This window comes from Elgaria multicarinata, chromosome 14 (genome assembly GCF_023053635.1).
Source record: "Elgaria multicarinata webbii isolate HBS135686 ecotype San Diego chromosome 14, rElgMul1.1.pri, whole genome shotgun sequence".
NCBI lineage: Eukaryota > Metazoa > Chordata > Lepidosauria > Squamata > Anguidae > Elgaria > Elgaria multicarinata.
Window position 1 is genome coordinate 1,241,382 of NC_086184.1, and position 18,469 is coordinate 1,259,850.

The following is an 18,469-nucleotide window of genomic DNA, read 5'->3' on the forward strand; positions in this document are numbered from 1 at the left end:
GCCCTATAGCTGCCTCCCCCAATCAGATGGGTTGGACTACAACTCCCCTGCTGGCTGGGAGTTTAATGGGTGTTGTAATCCAAGACACACATCCAGAGGGCATCAGTTTGTGGATGGCAGCCCCTTAGGAAGAGGAGGCCTGGGATTGTTTGCGCTGCCTATCTAAAATTAAACATCCCTTTAAAGGCAATTCTGTGCATGTTCAGGGGCACTCTGCATCTTCATGTTGTTGGGGGGGGGGGATCTGACCAGTGGGGTGTGTAAGTTGTTGTTCTGCCTCAGGCAACGAAAGATCTTGGGTCCACAGGGTCCAGCCTGCTCCTGCACCTCATAGCCAGATCGACCTTTCCTTTCAAAGGGGCTTGTCATCCGACTAGTCCACAGCGAGGCCTCCAGGAATCTCTCATGCCGGGGGTGAAGGGGAGCAGCCTGGCGCACTGGCGTTGCCCCCCTCTAGCCCTCAGCCCCCCCTTCCGCCTCCATTCCCGCCCGCAGAAACTCGGGCTCGGGCACTCTGCAGGTGCTCAGAGGCGCCCTCCTCCTCGACGTCCCAGGGCTGAAATGCAGCCTTGGCAAGCTCACGCGCCCGCTGCCTGCCCCACCTGGGCTCGGCTGCTGCTGCGGGCGGAGGGCCGGGGCTGGCGGCGGCGCCGGGCTGCGTGCCAGCCGGCCGGCCTGCCCGCCCCCTGCCTCCCTCGCTCCCTCCCTCCCTCCCTCCGGCGCGTCCCCTCCCCTCCCCTCCCCTGGGCCGGGGCCAGCCCGCGCTCCTCGACAGCGCGGGGCTCGTCCGCGCTCGGGGCGGCTGCTTCTACCGCTGCCGCCGCCGCCGCTGCTGCTGCTGCTGCTGCAGTGGCCAGAACGGCGCGAGGCGAGGCGAGGCGAGGCGAGGCGGCGAGGGCGAGCGCAGGAGCGAGCGAGCGAGCGAGCGGCGGCGGCGGCTGCAGGCAGCAGCCGGGACCCATGGAGGCGCCGGGAGGGGCGGCCACCCCGGGTGAGTGCAGGGCAGGACCCCGAGGGGCACCGGCCGGCCCGCGGCTTCCCCGAGGGGCGGGGGCGGCCTGGAGCCAGCGGGCGGGCGGGCGAGCGGGCGGGCTAGCCAGCCGCCCAGGCGCCGCGGTGAGGGGCTCGGGCTCGCCTCTCGGGGCTCCCGGGGGGGGGCGTCTAGGAGAGAGCCTGCCCCACCCGCCTTGGGGTTCCACTGCTGGACCTGGAATGCAGGCGGTCGGGGAGGGGGTCTGTTGGACGGAGCTGCAGCCTTCTGGCCCCCCGCCCCGCCCCTCCGGCTCGGGGTCCCAAACTGGGGGTCCTTGTGGAGGAAGACCGTCTCTTGGTCATTCTGTTCCGGAGCCCCCGGAGAGCCGCGGGGGGGGGAGCACAGGGGCCTCTGCTAGGCTGGCAGCCCCCTCCCTCCTCCCGGGGAGCAGGGTTCCACCGAGCCTCCGCCTGGGCAGGTGCCGGGGAGCTGCCCACCCCACCCCACCCCACCCCACCCCTGTTTAGGACTCCAGCGAGAGAGGAGCCGGCGGGGGGGAGGGGGCGCCGCGGGGGGTGTCCGCGCAGGGGGCGCGCAGTGGGGTGTGACCGGAATGCTCCCGGACTCGCGTCTCGGGGGCCTGTGGACCAGGGGCACGTGTGGATGCGTCGCCGCGTGTGCGCGGAGCGGGGCGGGGCGGCTCGTCGCCCCTCCTGCCGCTCGCCCAGAGGTGCCGGGGCTTTGGGTGTGTCGCGCACGAGCCCCCTCGGGGCCGGTGGCGGGGCTGAGCGCGTGCTCGTCGCTGGAGGAGGCTCGCAAAGGTCCCCGGCGGTTTCGCTGCGGGACTTGGAGTTGCGGGTCCGCGGGGGGGCTTGCCCGCCCCCCTCCGCTACGCCCCCTGCCCTGCCCTGCCCTGCCTCTCTCTGGAACAGCTGTGGCGCCTGGGAGGGCACCGCTCCACATCTGCCGCCTGGGAGGAGGAGGAGAAGGAGGAGGAAGAGGCTTCTTCATTGGTTTCCTTTCAATGCTGCTCAGTAGCTGGAACTCTCCGTCCGGCCCCTTCACCAAAAGTGCACGTCCTGATACAAGATCTCCGTTATGCTGCTGTGGGTGCCAGGGGCCCCGGGCACAGAGGAGCCCTCCGCAGGGCAAGGCCACAAGCCGGGTGCTCGCCGGCCCCCATGGTCCACCCCCCCAGCCGGCCTTCTGGTCTGGGGAGAAGATGCATAGAAGGGCCCGTGGAAATGGCCACCAGGCGGGGCCTGCCAGGGGCCAGGAGAGGCGCTGGAGCCGGGCTCTTCTCCGTGACACCCGTCAGAAGAGGTCAAGGCCTGACTGGATTTGATCAAGAGCCAGGCTGTCCCCAGCCCCCGTTTTGAATAGTGCATCTCCCCCACCTGAAACATGTGTGGGGATGTTATGGCAGTGCCTCTGAGTGTACACAGAGTGATTCCCTCTCCCCACTGACTCAGCACAGTCAAGACCTTCCAGGAGCTGGCATTATGGGGTGGGGCCCTCTTTCCCTTTGTGCCGCCTCCCTTACCTGCTGCCTCTAGAAAGCTATAGAAGGCGTTGATTTGACTGATAGTGGAGAGGGGGGGCTTCAGGAGCCCCCCCCCATTCAACACCCCCCCCCCTTCGATCCCTGTGGACGTTTATGGTTATGAGAAAGGGCTGCCTTCCAGCTCCAGCAGCTTTGATTCCTGGCAGCTCCGGCTTTAGAAATGAAAGCACTGGCCTCAGCTGTCCTTTACCAAACACGCAGCAGCTTCCAACAGTGCCGGCGTGGTGGTGACCTAAGGCTTTTGTCATGTAATATGAGTCAGCAGTCCGTAGAATATCCCTGCTTCTTCCCAGTGCTCCCCCCCTTCGCACGCCTTCCCTCAAGTGCATGGATGCTGCCGGAGCAGAGGGGGGCAGGCAGGGAGATGGAGCAGATGCCAGAGAGGAATGGCAGTGGCAGCCCTCTCTGTCCACCAGCGGCCTCAGGGTGGGAGAGGCAGGTTGGAAAAGGTGCCGTGGGGTGTGTTTGTGCAAAAGAAGCAGGTGACTGAAATGGATTCCCCACCACAGGCCTTCCAACTCACAGCAGCTTGCAAATTCTTCTAATTGATCCCACCATCACCAACACACACACACACACACACACACACACTGTTATAGATGCTGTCAGATTTTTGGAGTGTTAGAAAAGAGAAGTCGGTTTTGAATCTGGCAAGCAGACGCTTACAATTATTGTCTTATAAACCCTCAAGTGGATTTCAGCATTTAAAACACATGCACACATTTTCAAACTCGAAACATTTAAAAGCAGATTGTGAGACTTTGCCAAACTTTCATTCTAGTTTTCATCACAGATCCAGGGATGCTTCCAGGAAAGCCGATGTAACTCTTCCCCTGGGAGCTGGCCACCCTTTGATATACACAAGGGATTGGATCCACATTTACGCTGGATCAACTAGGCTGGTGGAAGTGGGCTTCCCCACTCCCTCCACCCCCCTGAAAATGCTACACAGGGAGTCAGAAGACCCTGCTAAATGGGGTGAGCTGTGGTATGTTCGGGCAGGGGGGGTCCCGCAAATTGGGTGGGGGGACTTTCCTTGAGCAGAACCCTTCTTCTTGCAGAAGGCAGGTCCTGGATCCAATCTAAGGACCCATGCAGTGCGCTCACCTGTATTCACACTGCCACCAATCTGCAGGCAGATAAATGTTTCCTGCTAAATAAAACCTAGAAGTCCTGGAACTGACCTGAGTCTGGGAATTGTTCACGCAAGGGACTGTATAAACACCCCCTGCACCCTCCAGGGAACTTCAGCCCAATTCTATATTCTTTATATCAGTCTTCAAGGGGACAGAAGAGAAAACATAAGAGCAGAAATATCAGAATATATTTGTCAAAATAGCATTTCAACTTTGCAAAAACTATGTTGCTAGACATGGAAAAACAATATGAAAGGAGGATAAACCTGTCCAAAGACAAATACTGTTCTACTGGCAAGTGGGCCAATCAGCAATTAAAAATAAAATCCCCCCTCACCCACCCTATACATAATCTCACCACCTAAGCTGAACTCACACAAATTTATTCTCATAAGAAAGAACCATTAGGCTGCCCTTTAGAGGAGAAAAGCCCCACATTCAGATGTGTCTCCTGACCTCAGGAGTTTTGCTCTAAGTCAATCAGAAGCATTTCAGGTACAGTTCAAATAGGAACCAAGGTGTAGGGTTGAGTCATGATGAAAAAGAAAGGCAGATCCTGGCTTCTGCTTAGAGAGGAGACTTGGCAGAAAGTTTTAACTTTACTCCACCCACCCCAGAATGGAATAAATTTGGAATCTATATAATAAACAAACATGCACAGAAGTATATATGCATATTTCACAAAATATTCAGGAGAACAAAAGATAGCTGACAAGCTGTACGTGCATCCTTGATAGTTTCCCAGTAAAAAGAGTTTTTTAGATCTAGAAGTATGCCTGCACAAGACGAAGGAATAACTATATTAAAGTCCTAGACTGTGCAAAACCAGGCCGAGAGGGAAGCACTCTGTCTGGCGTTTTTGGGAGGGGGAGCATGAAAGTCCTCGCTGAGCTCCTGTTGCCGCTTGCCAGAGCAGCCCAACCCGCCCTTCGTGGGACAGGAGTGACCGCATGGCTCCAAGCACTCTGCCTTGACTGGCCAGGATCTCAGAACAGCACAGCTGCACCACAAGATGTTGCAAAACCCACAACAGCCCTTTTCCTCCTCCTTTCTCTGCCTCCCTTTTGAAGCCCTGTCTTGGATGTGAACCATTTTCCAGGGTTTACTTTCTGAAAATGTGGCCTTCCAAGACAGGCAGGCCTGGAAGCTGCGATGGGTGGGCTGGAACCCAGCCGGCTAACTGACTTCCACTGGGAACAGGGTTTAAGGTGTGTCAAAGACTGAGACTCTGTAATGCCTGCCTGTGATCCCGTGGCTGGGTGCACTGGGAAGCAGAGCTCTGTGTGACCCCCACCTAATGGGGGTTCAGCAGAGGACTCTCGAGCAGTGCAAGAGAGGCATCCATCATGCCAGGCGATTTCAGAATCCTCACGGTGGGTCAAGGGCAGGTTGCATTAGAGTCTCTTGACTCTGCCCTCGCCTTTCGTTGGTGAGCTGCCAGGAGCAACAAGGCTCCTCATCACATCCTGCAGGAGACAAGCGATGGGCTTCCAAATTGGCTTCAGATCCGCTGCGCTGAGGCCAAGCCCGGTGCAGCACTGGCCAAGCCAGATGAGTAAGTGTCTGGGAAATAATGCAAACCTGGCTGGTTCCAGGGCCAGGATCTGGTCCTGGAATGTGGAAAGTAGTCTCAGAAAAAAGAGAGCACCTTGGCACATGTGCAGAGTGCCTTTTCCTCATCACTGTGTTTTGCAGCAAGTCCCCACAGGGCGAGGAGTTAAACATCTCTTAATTTTTACTGACCGATTTCATGGGTTGTTTAAATGCTTTTAAATGGTTGTTTGGGGAGTGTTTGGCTGGAAAAGCCACCTATAAATGCAAAAATAGACCAATAAAACCAATCAGTCAATAAAAGCAGTGCTGCCTCCAGGTTTCTGAGGGCCTTGGGCAAGGCCCCCTCGATCGGCCCCCTCCTGCCTCCTCCTCATTGTCACCAGCTGCTGCTGCTGCTCCTAATTGCTGCCATGTGCTTGCGTGACGGGCCGAGAGCCAGGGAGCGAGTTGCCCGTGGTGTCTGCTCCTCTTCCTCACCACCACCAGGCCAAAATAAGGAGCAGGTCAGCAAGCAGGTCGCAATGGGGAAGAGGAGGGGGAGGAGGAGCCAGTCCAGGGGGCATTTGTCAGTGGGCCCCTGCTGAGGAGTGGAACCTTGGCAGGTGCCCAACCGTGCCCCCCTTTGGACGACCGAATAAAAGGGGTGTCTGTTGCCTCGAAATTAAGAAGCGAGGAAAAGCAGGCCCTACTGGAGTTGTGTGTAAGGTGGGATCCAGCCAGTGTTGAGCTACTGCAGGTTAAACAGGCCATTCTGACTGAGCAAGGAGCCTTTTAACCTGTAAAAGGTTTGGGTGAAATGCCAAGTGGTTGGATGGAATCCAGAAACAGCTCTTTATGTTTGGGCCAGGAGAAAGCGGGGGGGGGGGGGGCTTTTGTTCTCCCTTTGTTGGCGGAAAGGGACGGCTCGCCGTGTGTGCTCCTGGAGGTGGTGGAGCCTTCTTAGGCTCTGCTTAGAGGCGGGCATTGCCTCTGCCAGCCAGGGCCAGTGTCAACGGCTGTCATGCTTGGGCAGCCGCCGAGGGCCCTCACCCTAGCAGGGGTCGAGACTGACAAGAGAGAGAAGTATCATTGCAAGAAGTAGAAAACAGAGGAGCAGGAGAAGCGCTTTGCCCACAGGCCTGGCATCCAGGTCTTGATGGCTCACAGACAGTGGAGGAGGCAGGCAGACCTCCCAGAGTCCCAGGAGTTGTCTTCCACTCAGGACAAGGCGGTGTTGCCCCTGCGGAAATGCCCGGCTGCTCTGCCTGCCCTTGTTCTGAGCCGCCTCTCCTCCCAGCGCTAATGGGATGATTAACCCCGCATCGCCCTGGAGCAGAGAGGCTGCAGGCCCCCTTTCCCCTTGGCTCTGGTTCAGCAGGGATGGGAAATATTTCGCCTCCCCGCCATTCAGCGCCATTAGTATTTCTGTATTGGAAATCGATGCCGCGTTCCCCCTCCTCCTGGGCACACGGCATTTGGAAGAGGAGGCACAGAAAGTAAAGGCGGAGGGAGAAGCAGAATGCCAAAGGGGCAGGCACATGGGATGCCCAGTTAAGTCGGGACACTGGCATGCTTACTAGAGTATGGTAGTTTTGTGGGCAGGAGTAACACAAACGATGAAAAGAGCAGCAGAGAAATGGTGCCCTCTTGGCACATCAGCTCCTGTTGGGCTGCAAAACATGTGTGCATGCGCATGCTTCACTGGGAAAGTACTTGCAGATGTGCTCATAGCCTCAAGATCCTGTTTGTGAATGAGGGGGGCAGGGCTGGGCATTGCCAGTCACTCTCAGCATAACCCCGCTGTGTGCTGATGGCCGAGAGTTGGCACACGGGCTGAGGCTGGGCAGGTGTGTTCCCTTGGCGCCATGGAGGAGCCAGAGCACTGCTTCCCAAGCTGGCTGGGGCATTCTGGGAGTTGTAGTCCAACACATCTGGAGCGCCCCAGGTTGAGGAAGGCTGATCTAGAGTCACCTTTCCCAACCTGTTGCCTCCTAGAGGTGTTGGACTTCAACTCCCATAAGTCCCAAGAGCCATGCTGGCCGAGGAGGATGGGAATGGCAGTCCAATGCATCTGAAGGGCACCAGGTTGGGGAAGGCTGTCTTCAAAGCTTGGTGTTCCTCTTCGTTGACTCTCCTGAAGTCTTGCACAGCTTTGCTCTGATGCTGCTGTTCAGGGCCGGCTCCCTGGGGCAAAGTGGCCTCCGCTGGGCGTGTGGCAGTCGGAGAAAAATCGAGGTCTGAGCAAAACCTGGACAAAACACAACTGGTTGGCCGCTGTGTGAACAGAGCGCTGGACTAGGTGGGCCCTTGGTCTAATCCAGCCTCAGGGCTCTTCTGGACTTCTTACGGTCTTTGTCAGGGGCATTGTGGGCCATTTCAATGGTGGCTAGGCTTAAAGGGGGGGAGGACAAGGTGAGACTCAGCAGCATGCCCTGCTGGGGTCCGGGCAGCTGCCCACGGATGCTTGGTGCTGCTGCTCCCTGCACAGATGGGTGCCAGGGCTCTACCACGCTGTGCGTGCAACCCGAGTGGTCCCAGGGGGACATCTGAGCCACATGTGGCCCACGGCCAGGGCCATAGCCCTAGTTGCATCTTCCTTCCTCCAGACAGGCCGTCCTTTGTTTCGCTCTGCCTGCCTGCTCTGAAACAGGCCGGCCTTTTGTCTTGGCAGGCACAAAGGGCCTGCTCCTCCTAAGCGGGAGCCTCAGGTCCTTGGTGCCCATCCCTGGGGTGCCTAGGAAGAGAGTGCAGGTCTTCCCTGGATACCCCCCCCCCAGACAAAGCAAGCTGCCTGGCCCCCCTTGTGCTTTAGATTTCTTCCATGCGGTATAAAGCAGTGTGCGGTTAGCATTTAGGCAATGGAGTGGCTCAGAGTTCTAGGCTAAGCAGAGAGAGGAAAGGACAAGCGAGGAAGGGAGGGAGGGAGGAAGGAAGGCTAGCTTCCATCTGTCGGATGCTTGAAGGTGGATTCCTGCATTGAGCAGGGGGTTAGACTTGATGGCCTTACAGACCCCTTCCAACTCTACTCTTCTATGATTCTATGGGAGGGAGGGAGGGAGGTTGTCACATGTTTTTAAAATTGCAAAATCTTTGTTCCTGACATTACAGCTGTGAAGAGCTCCTTCCTTCAGATGTTCCAGCTGCGCTTGCCAGTTAGAGCTTCCCCAAGCCTGGCACACACACTTGCCGCTTTGGGTCGGCCGCTGTAGGTGGACGTTGACACTGACCGGCAGAAGCGCCTCCCCAAGGTCTCAGGGGCTGCAGCCCGCAGGTGGTCGAGGCGGAAGGCGGAAGAGGTCTAGGCGAAAGGGCCGGCCAGTTTTAGCTTAAAGCTCTCGCGGCCAGTGACCAAGCCCTAGGGGAGACGTTCCAGCCTTTTAAAATGGCAGACTGGGAGGGGGGTGTCAGCTGGGGAAGCCCGGGGGGGTGGATCTGGCCCCCGGCCCTGCTATTCCGCACCCCAGCCTTAACCAACGCAGCCCCGTTTTGTGATTTCAGAGCGGATGAAAGAGGCCCCAAAGCTGGAGAGGCTGGCTCCCCTGATCGTCCCCATCCACGGACTGGTGGAAGAGCCCCACAGCCCCCCTGCTGAGGAGGAAGGAGGGATCCCAATCCCCACTTCTGGACTGCTGCAGGTCGCAGAGCGCAGGCGTGAGTCCCGTCTGGGGGGAACGGGGGGGGGGGCTCCTGCCACGGGAGCTCACTGACTCCGTCAGGACCCTGTAAAGCACAGCGCCGCTGCAGGATAAGGCTCAGTGGCTCCTCCCGGGAGCTGCAGAAGAGCTTGCCACAAATTTATTTATTTGTTTATTGCATTTATATCCCGTCTTTTTTCCTCCAAGGAATCCAAGGCGGCGTACATACTTCTCCTCCTCTCCATTTTATCCTCACAACAACAACCCTGTGAGGTAGGCTGGGCTGAGTGTCTGTGACCGGTCCAAAGCCACCCAGTGGGTTTCCATGGCCTAGTGGGGACTAGAACCCAGATCCCAGTCCAAGACTTTAGCCACTACACCACACACAGTCATCCTATGTGGTATTTAGAGAGAGAGAGATGGTGCCATCGAATCAGACAGTCCCCAGTTCAAATCTCACCTCTGCCATGGACTCACGAGTTGGCCTTAAGCAAGCTGCTCTCTCAGCCTCAGTTGACCATCTGCAATAGAGGGAATAATAATACTGACCAACCTTACAGGGTTGTTGTAAGGATTACAAGCAGATAAAGTACATGGAGCACGTTTAATACTTGAAAGCACTGTGCATCATCATCATCATCATCATCAGCCTTCTTCCACTAAACTTAGGCTAGCAAAGGTACACGGGGCAGCACCACTGACTCTAGGGCTTCTGATCATATTGGCAGGCCCCTGTCCTTTGTCCCTGCAGCAGCTGACTGGCCTCCCTTTGCCTCCTTAGAACCTCTGAGCAGCGTCTCCTCCCTTGAGGTGCACTTTGATCTGCTGGACCTAACAGAACTAACTGACATGTCTGACCAGGAGCTGGCAGAAGTCTTTGCTGACTCTGATGATGAGAATGTATCCAACGACTCCACTGCTGGTAAGTGTGGCTGCCCAGTTAAATCTTAGTGTCAATGAATCATATGAGCTTTAATGCTCTGTTCTTCCTTTGTCGTGGCCAGGGCTTAGCATCATTGGGCACTGGTGTGGCCTAGATCACACAGTTCCACCACAGATTGGATCTACTAAGGTTTTGGGCAAGGAAGAGCAAGGGAGGCAGGAATAGAATGGCACTGTGAAAGAGTGCTGGGGCTGGAAGTCAGACATGCTTGCCTGTATGTTGCTCCAACAAGCAGCAGATTGTGACTGAGCCTTAAGTATAGGTTTGGCATCCTTTCAGCTCACTAGCCTCCATATTGACTAAAGTCTTTTCTCTTAAAGGGGCTGGGTCTGTTTTAACAGCCTCAGCAGCTGTGGCATGCTAGTGTCTTCATGGTTGGAGCCCTTAGAGTCCGAGGGCGTCCTGTTGAAGCTGGGGTGGGGGTGGGGAAGTCCCTGGGATTTACCTGAAGAAGTGGGTCTTGAGGAGCTGTAAGCCTTACGATGTAACCAGCTGGAGAATCAAAACCCTTTCTCCGCAGACTGGCTTGGGGAGTTTGGGATTATACGTTCTTATCCATTCAGTAGGATTTTACTGATTCCAATAAAATTCTGAACTGCTGTTATTCTCCCCAAGCTTTAAATAAATAAGCAAACATGTCAGACATGGCATGAAGGAAAAAAGCCAAAAGACAGAGCAGTGCTCCACATAGCTGACGGCCCACATACCTGGAAGATTATTGACGTGCAAAATGGGAACTTTTCCTGTATCCAGGTGCCCTACATTTTTTTAAAATGGCCACTTATCTAATTATTATTAGATGCATGACAATTATCTTTTTTTAATGCCAGTGCTCTGTGCGCACGAGCATGGCCGTGAGAGACCCAGTTGCAATCCCCAGCTTTCTGTTGCCTGTGCAATATTTGGTGCAGAAGGACCAGGGAGGGGCGGCATTGCCTGGCAGCTGGCGATGCCGCCGTCGGTGTGGTGGTGGTGGGCTGGCTCATCATCTCTCCAGAAAGGTCTGAGCCAGAAAGGTCAGCTGAGTCAATCATCCCACCCCCACCCCCTTTAATAATCAGGACCCCAAGCGTCAGGGGACCATGTTTGCCAGTGCTGCAAAATGGGATTAACCAAGCATGCAGGTAGGCGTGTGTGTGTGCGTGTGTCTCATTCCACATGCCAGCTGAGCCATGAATCCCAGGAAAACCGGATAGCCTGGGACAGGTGCTTCAGCAAGGGGAGGGGGCACATGGGCTTGGAGGACTTTCTGTTTGATTGTGGAAATATCAAGTCGTCCCCAGGGGCGTGTTGTTTCTCCTCTGTGCAGTGATGATGATGCCCTCATTAGCTGCTTGAGGAAGATGCGTCAGCCTTACTCCAAGGAGGGCTTGTGCAGTGTGTGTGCGTGTGTGTTTGTCGGGGGGGGGAGATCCCTGGTGGTTTCAGCCCCCCCCCACAGCCCACTTCTTTTTCTGCCCCTCCCAGAGCAATGGCGTGATCAGCAGGAGAGGGGGATGCGTTGTGCTGCACCTCGTCTCCTGCTGAAAGGGGTGAAAGACGGGGGGGGGGGGAAAGGTGGCGGCGGCGGCGGCAGCTGCATCCTATTGACAGATGGAGTGCAAATGCAAATTGGCATCCTTGGTGGGAAAGTGTGAGTGGAATTAATGAGGGGGGGGACTCCCACCCCCTCCAGTCTCAGCAGGCGAGGGAGGGGCCCCCCTTGCCTGTGGTTGGCCTCCTTGCCCTGGTGGGTGGCCAAGCCCCCCATGGACTCACTCACATGCAGAAAGAGGGGGCTGCCCCCAAATCCCTGAGCCCCAGCCCTCTTCTCTACCGTTCACAGAAACGGTGCTGCTCAAAGCTCTCTGTCCTTCCCTCACCAGAAGGTGGCAGTGGGCCAGGGTTAGGCAGCGGTTCAAGCAGCACCACATTAGCCGAGCAAGGGAGGCTCCTGAGGACTCGGGAATTGGCCCCCACCTCACCAGACTCAGCCAGGCCCCAGCGCACCGGCTGGATGTGCCCTTTGATGAGGCTGGAACCAGAGCTGGATCGTGGCCCTGAAGAGCCTTGTGGCCATTGCCGGGACCAGAAGCTGCTCTCTCACCCCGGGGGTCATCCGATTCAATCAGGGGTGGGGAACCTTTGGCTCGCAGGCCTAATCCTGCCACTGGAGATTTGCCATTTGGCCCGCAGAGGCTGGGGCGTCTTCCACGGGCCCTGCCCACTACAGGCTACCAGGTGCTTGGGACAGGGGCAGGGAGAGGAATCCGCTTCTTCTCTCCTGTCTGAGCACCACCACCCCTTCCCAATTTTAATTCACAATTCAATAAAAAATGCTGTTATTAAATGGACTGGGCAGAGGCTTAGAAGAATGCTGAACGGTCCATTTTTCATTCCGCTTGGTCAACGTCGCGAATGTTCTTTTCCCCTGGGAAAGTGATCGGATGAAGTGCCTGCATGAATGCTTGGCATTTGGGGGGGGTTGTTACTGGCCTATCCAGGAATTAAACAAGAATTCCTGGGGCCTGATGATCCCTCCCGCCCAGAAGAAATAGTCAGAAGTGGGTCATGCTCTTTTGCGAAATGAAAACAAAGAGGAAAAATTAGGAGACCCCCCCCCCCCCGGAAATGAAAGTATCCTTTGCCCTTGGAAGAACAGAAAGTGACAATCTGGGTGGGGGTGGAAGCGTTCCTTTAACCTGGATCACTCTGGGTTTTTAGTTGGTGACTGATTTAATTTGCTTTTGTTTTGATCTGGTTGTGTTTTGATCTGTTATTTTAATGCAGGTCTTATTTACTTGTGGCATTCATTTAATTTCGTTGCTGCTGCATATGCATATTGCTTTTGCTAGTCACCTTGGACACCTAGTCTGTGGAAAGGCGGCAAATAAATTCAATAACAACCAGACAAAAGCAAACATTTGAGCAGAGGCCATTCATTCATCAATAATGACCAAGGCATGCCCCTAAAACCGCTGAATATGCAAAACAGGAAGGCTTTTATTGTGACTGAATGGGGCCTTTGTTGAATAGCCTTGCTTCTGAGTAAGTGTTGGAGAGGGATCTTGGCCGTGGGGAGGGGCTGGTTGGGCAAACATGCAGCGTTTTCTCACTTCCAGCTGATGGTGCAAAAGCAGAGCAGTGTGGCGTTCTAGCCCAGCCAGCCCTGCTCCCCTGCCGGCTCTCTAATTCCTTCTCTGTGTCCCCGCACAGGTCTGCACCCACACCCCCATCCGAACCCTCGGGCTGGCTACCTGCGCTCCCCGTCCTGGAGTAGGACAAAAGCAGAGCAGGGGCGCGAGAAGAAGCACCTCAGCGACTCAGAGCTCCAGGCTGTTGGGTTCCAGGCCGTGGAGAAGCCAAAAGAAGAATGACCAGGAGCTCAGAAGGCGAACCAAGGTGCCAACATTCACTCTTGCACTAACCACAAATTCCAGGCAATTTGTGACCTTAAGAGACATTCCCCCCTCCCTCTCCCTCCCTTGCCCCAGTCAAGGACCTTTGCAAATCCTGCTGGGTATGTAGACCGATCCCTCTCCCTTCCTCCCTGCCTATGAGTTGAGTTTGCCAACTAGGAACCTCTTTCCTGCTGCTGCTGCTGCTGCTCCCTCCTGAACAAAACCCGTGGCGGCAGACATGAAGAGACGGGGAAGGTGGCCGAGCGGCGGGAAAGGAGCTGCGTTCGCAGAGTGCCACAGAGGAGCAGTCCTCTTCCGCCGCGTGCCTTGAGCGATGCTGGGGTGGCCCGAGGAAGCCTCTCCGCCAGGGCAAGGGACCCCGTTAAACCAAAGGAACCGAGGGGAGGCTTAGCACCGTTCCTGAGGCACCTCCAGGATCTACAGCAAAGCGGGACTTCTGGGTGCCAGGGGGACCCACTGTGCAAGCACGGATCCGGCCCTCCCTTCTTCAAAGCACATTCTCTTCCCAGTGGCCTTAACCGCCACCTGCTGCTCTGGGACTTTGGCCTGAGCACACGGCACCGACGGGAACGGCGTTCCAGCACAGCTCGGTGACACCCCCCCCCCGCATTGGCCCCTCCCCAGAGGAAAGGCTCCTGTGATGGAGAACTTGGCAAGCGGCATGGCTGGCGATCATGACAGAGCTGAGGGCCCGGAGCATTACAGACGCTCGCCCAAGCCGCTGCTGAAGGGAGAGCAGTGGGACAGGACCGTGCCAAGCAAGGCAATACGATGGGCAGCCGAGCCCACCCTGAGGTGCTTCCAGCACGTCCTCCTGGGAAATGGGTGGGGGGCTTCTTTTCGCCAAATGCGCTCCAGGGCGAGGGCTGCTTCCTCAGGCTGCCTCTCGGCAGCAGCTTCCTGCCCCGGAGATCAGCGCTTGTGCAGCAACCCGGATGCCCAGTGCAAGTCCGTGAGCTTGGGCTCTTTCTAGGGCTCCTCTGGAATCAGAGCTAAAGGAGCGTTGGCTGGCACTTGTGCAGAGGAGAGAGGTCTTCTCTGGCCCCGGGCCAGTGCCAGGCCTTGGAGGGTCCTTGAGGAAGGCAGACGCAATGGGCCCCCTCCCTCCCTGCATCTACCGTCACACTGCTGGGGTCACCAGGTGTTCGTGCCCCTCATGGCTCCCACTCGCGTGCGTGAGAGGCAGGGAGCAAGGAGGCCGGGGCGTCTGCTCCTCCTCCTCCTCCTCCCCCTCCTCCTCACCACCACCCATGTCTGGGCCAGAGCAAGAGGCAGGCGGGCAGGCAGGTGGCCATGGGGAAGAGGAGGAGGAGCACGGCCAGGGGGCTGTTGTCGGTTGGACCCTGCAGTGGGGGCCCCTCAACAGCTGCCTCACCCTGCCTACGCTTGATGCCGGCCCTGCAGGGTCCTAGCATTTCCCACCCATCTCACCCACTGAGGTGCCGCTTTCCATTTCTGAACCTTCATGACATCCAGATGTTTGGGGGATCCACCACCACTCAGCTTGTCCCCCTCTCTCCCTCCCTGACAATGTTGACATTTCTTTGCCCGGTTCCAGTTTGCCATTGAAACAAGCCGCTCCGGCCGGCCCCACTCGTCCTTGCGATGGGGAGCCGGAGGCTGAGCCCTGGTGGACTGCAACGGTGGCTGTAGCCTAAGCTCAGTCTCTGGAGCTGCAGGTCTGCATGGCAGTACCTCCTCTGCAAGAGGGATTTGGGGGCAGGGGGCGGAGAGCTTAAGCCATGCACTGCGCTGGCTCTCCGCCCCCTGCCCCCAAATCCCTCTTGCAGAGGAGGTACTGCCACGCAGACCCACGGCTCCAGAGACCCACACGTGTCTTTCTGACAAGGAGCAGCTGCCTGGGACGCTGCGCGAGCCTTCTCCGAGGATTCCCAGCAGTCCGGAGCGAGGGCCTAGCTGCTGCCCAAGGCTGCTCGTCTTGCCAAACTGATCAGAGGTGGTCAGGCCTATTTGTCTTACTTTCCCCTCCTTCACATCCTCGGGGTGCTGAACCTCAGGTCAGATCCAGGCCTCCTGGCGTTCCAATCCAGCCCTCGGGGTGGGTGGGTGGGTGTCATCCGAAGACCCCGGTCATGGCCCCTTTTCCCAACCGCCGATGGTTTGGAAGCTTCCTGGCTTTTGCACATTTTCTCCTCCTTTTCTAAAAGGGTTAAATGCCTCTCCTGAAATTCTGCTACTGGCAGGAAGAGCATAAAGCCTCAACAGGCTGGCATTTCGGCTATTTGGGCCCTTTTGCCCCATCCATCCCCAGAACCTGCCCCACGGGCTGAAAGGGGCTCCATAGCAACAGGCAGCACGGGGAACGTGTTTTGGGGAAGAGGGAACTGTAGCGACAGGGGCACTCCCTCGGCCTCCTCTGGAATTCCAAAATGCACAGCTGTGAGCTCGTTTCCCCGCAGAGGCTTCCACCGCGGCCAGGCCAGGGTCACTCTCAGGCCCCATCGTGGAGGTCTCGGGTGCAGAAGAGGGGCACTCCGAGGCGGCTCCAGGGTGTCAGCGCCTCACCGATAAGCATCTGCTGATGGCAGCACAAACCCAGCGAGCGGCCAGCTGAAGTGGAAAGCGCCGGCGGATCCTGAGGCCCCGATGACACATGAGCCACTGGGGAGGGGGAGAAGAGCAGCTGCTTCCCAAAGTAATCCTTTGCTTCCACTGCCCAGTTCAGCCGTTTGCAGGGATGCTGCCCAGCGGCACGTCCTTTTCCAGTTCACAAAATCCGGCTTGTTATTTATAATGCAGGCTCCGGAAGCCGCCCCTGGAAGCCGGAGTCCCTCTGCCGACCGTAGCCGGGGCTCGCTGGGCTTACGGGCAGAGGAGAAGCCTCCCAGAAAAGCCACCTCTTCTCCTGAAGGCAAGGAGCCGGCCAAGCGGGTTTCTTCCTCACCATTGAAAGACCGACGGCCGCGCTGGCCGAAGCACAAGCAGCCTGCACCACCAGGGACTAGACCAGCACAACCTCGGGCACCGGAGGCGCCTTGCAGAGTTGCACAGCTCTCACTGCTCCTCGGACCATGACTTTCCAGGCCTCTCAAAGACCAAGCCGTTCACCAAGGTGGGGAAACTCTGCAGGGGTCGGCTTTGGGCTCCTGAGCCAGGCCACAGGCGCTGGGGGACGCATCTCTGGGCTGCTCACGCTTGGCAAAGCACAACCCCCCAGGCCCTGCAACGTGCGCGAGTCAGAGAAGCAGACGCCCATAAGCGGGACACCTCACCCCCTGGGATCTGTACTCCAGGGCCGCTGGAGGCTGCCTCTTACGGCTTCGGCGATGTGTTTTTTAAAGCCACAGAGCCACATTGTCTACAACCAGCAGCAGCAGCAGGAATTTTCCATCACGCTCTCGCTCTGCAGACAGGCCCACCCAGAGGGGCTGAAATGAGGCCTGCTTGAAGTCAAAGTAATGAGGCAGCCCTCTGCACAGAGATACTAGTTATCAGCCTTCCCCAACCTGGAGCCCTCCAGCTGTGTTGGCTGGGGGATGCTGGGAGTTGTAGTCTCGTACATCTAGCACCAGGTTGGGGAAGGTTGTTAGTGATCATTACCCAATGTGCCATTTCTGGGGCAGCCACCTCCTATACTGGGCCACTAGTTAGGACACACTAGTTGCCAAGGTGAGGGAGGGAAAGCTGTTCAGCTCCCCCCACCAGCAACTTTTAGTGCACCTGGAGAGCGTTTACCTGGGAACAGAGGACCAACGTGGGTCTTCCTGCACGCACAAAATGAGAGGGGAATCAGGAAGGAATGAGCCCCCAGAGAATATACTGCTGCCCCCTTGGAATCAGCTGTTGGCCCCTGGCTGGGGCGAAGGAGCAGGCATTCGGCCAGGGCGAAATGCGGTCTGAGTTGCTGCTTCTCGGTAACGGAGGTGCTCTGATGGAGAAGTGTGGCCGAACTATTTTTATAGGGGCAGGGCCCAATCAGCAGAGTGCTGGGGATCACCTGACCACGACTCAGCATACCCTCGGCCAATCCACTTGCTGACACGACGACTGCAGTAACCACCCACTGTGCTTGTGGACCCAGGTCTGAGCTCGGTGATGCCAGGCCTCAGGTGGGCAGACCACAGCCTTGTCGGTCGCTCCCAGACGCGTCTCCTCCAGGTGTGTGCACTGGGGGGCACGGATGCACCCGGTTGTGATTCGTGGCTGTTCCTGGGTTAGGCGGCCTCCATCTCCACAGCGGAGGCTAGGCTCAGAAGGGGCGGAGCACAGACCAGCCCTGTCCTGATAATGTACGGCTGAACCATTAAAGCAAGACCACTGGTGCTTTTTGTTTTGTTCTTATGAAACCAACCAAACAAAAAAAGCCACATGCACGAGAAAACAGACGTGTTTACCAAATAAATATATTTGCATTCCCAAATCCAACAAATTCCTTCCTTGGTCCGTGCATGGAAGGAAGGAGGAATGCAGCACAACGGGGTTCCCAGATTTCTCCTTAGTACCTGGAGAGCCTCCCAATTCTGCTTTCCACACACACACACACACCCCTACACCGACGGGTTTTGCTTTCTGCTGACACCACTGAGGTTCCACCTGGAGCTATTTTCATAACCTTCCCCTGGAACTTTGGGCCTGCAAGTCTCTTTTCACTGGCCATATATCTTCCTTTTTGACCCCAGATCTCAATTAGGTTAAAACAACCATCTTAAAGACTAACAAATGTATTGTGGTATGAGCTTCCATGGGCTACGGTGCACGTGACACAATTGTACCCCATTGGGACCCCTAAAGTTCTGAAGCTGAACAGCCTTCCACACTGTCCTCCATGCGGAATGCTGTCCTCCATGCGGAATGCTTTCCACAACCTCCACATTATAAAGATCAAAGAAACTCATTTCCTCCTCCTATCATAACGGAGTTCTCCTTGGGGAGGGGGGGGGGAGCTTCAATGCTGGTGTGTTTCTGTTTTCAAATCAGGTGACATTTCTACACAGTAAGACGCACTTGGCTTTTTTATTTTTTACAGGGCTGGATTTGCAGAACTTCTGCAAAATCTGAAAAGTGTGTGCGTGTGTGTGTATGGTGGCCGGGGGGGGGGGGGATCCTTTCACTGCAGGAGACTGGAGAACGAGATTTCTGTTCTCTCTGAGGCGCACACGATCCCGCTTCTGGAGAGACCCTGGATAGCTGCTGCTTGTCAAAGTAGATAATACCAGGCAAGATGGACAAATAGTCTGACAGCTTTCTAAGTTCCTAAGGTGCCAGGTGGAGGTGGAGGGGTTGAATTAGGAAGGGGAAGGAGGAAGAACAGGTAGAGCCGAAA

General features: G+C 56.7%; 1 protein-coding gene across 1 annotated transcript; it reads left to right on the forward strand.

Moving 5' to 3' along the window:
- Window positions 1-968: 968 nt before the first annotated feature.
- Window positions 969-13,140, forward strand: DBNDD1 (dysbindin domain containing 1). The gene is made up of 4 exons (XM_063141410.1): window positions 969-991; window positions 8,705-8,857; window positions 9,623-9,763; window positions 12,980-13,140. Exons 2-4 carry the CDS (start codon window positions 8,710-8,712, stop codon window positions 13,138-13,140), a joined length of 450 nt encoding a protein of 149 aa, XP_062997480.1. The 5' UTR covers window positions 969-991; window positions 8,705-8,709.
- Window positions 13,141-18,469: the final 5,329 nt, after the last annotated feature.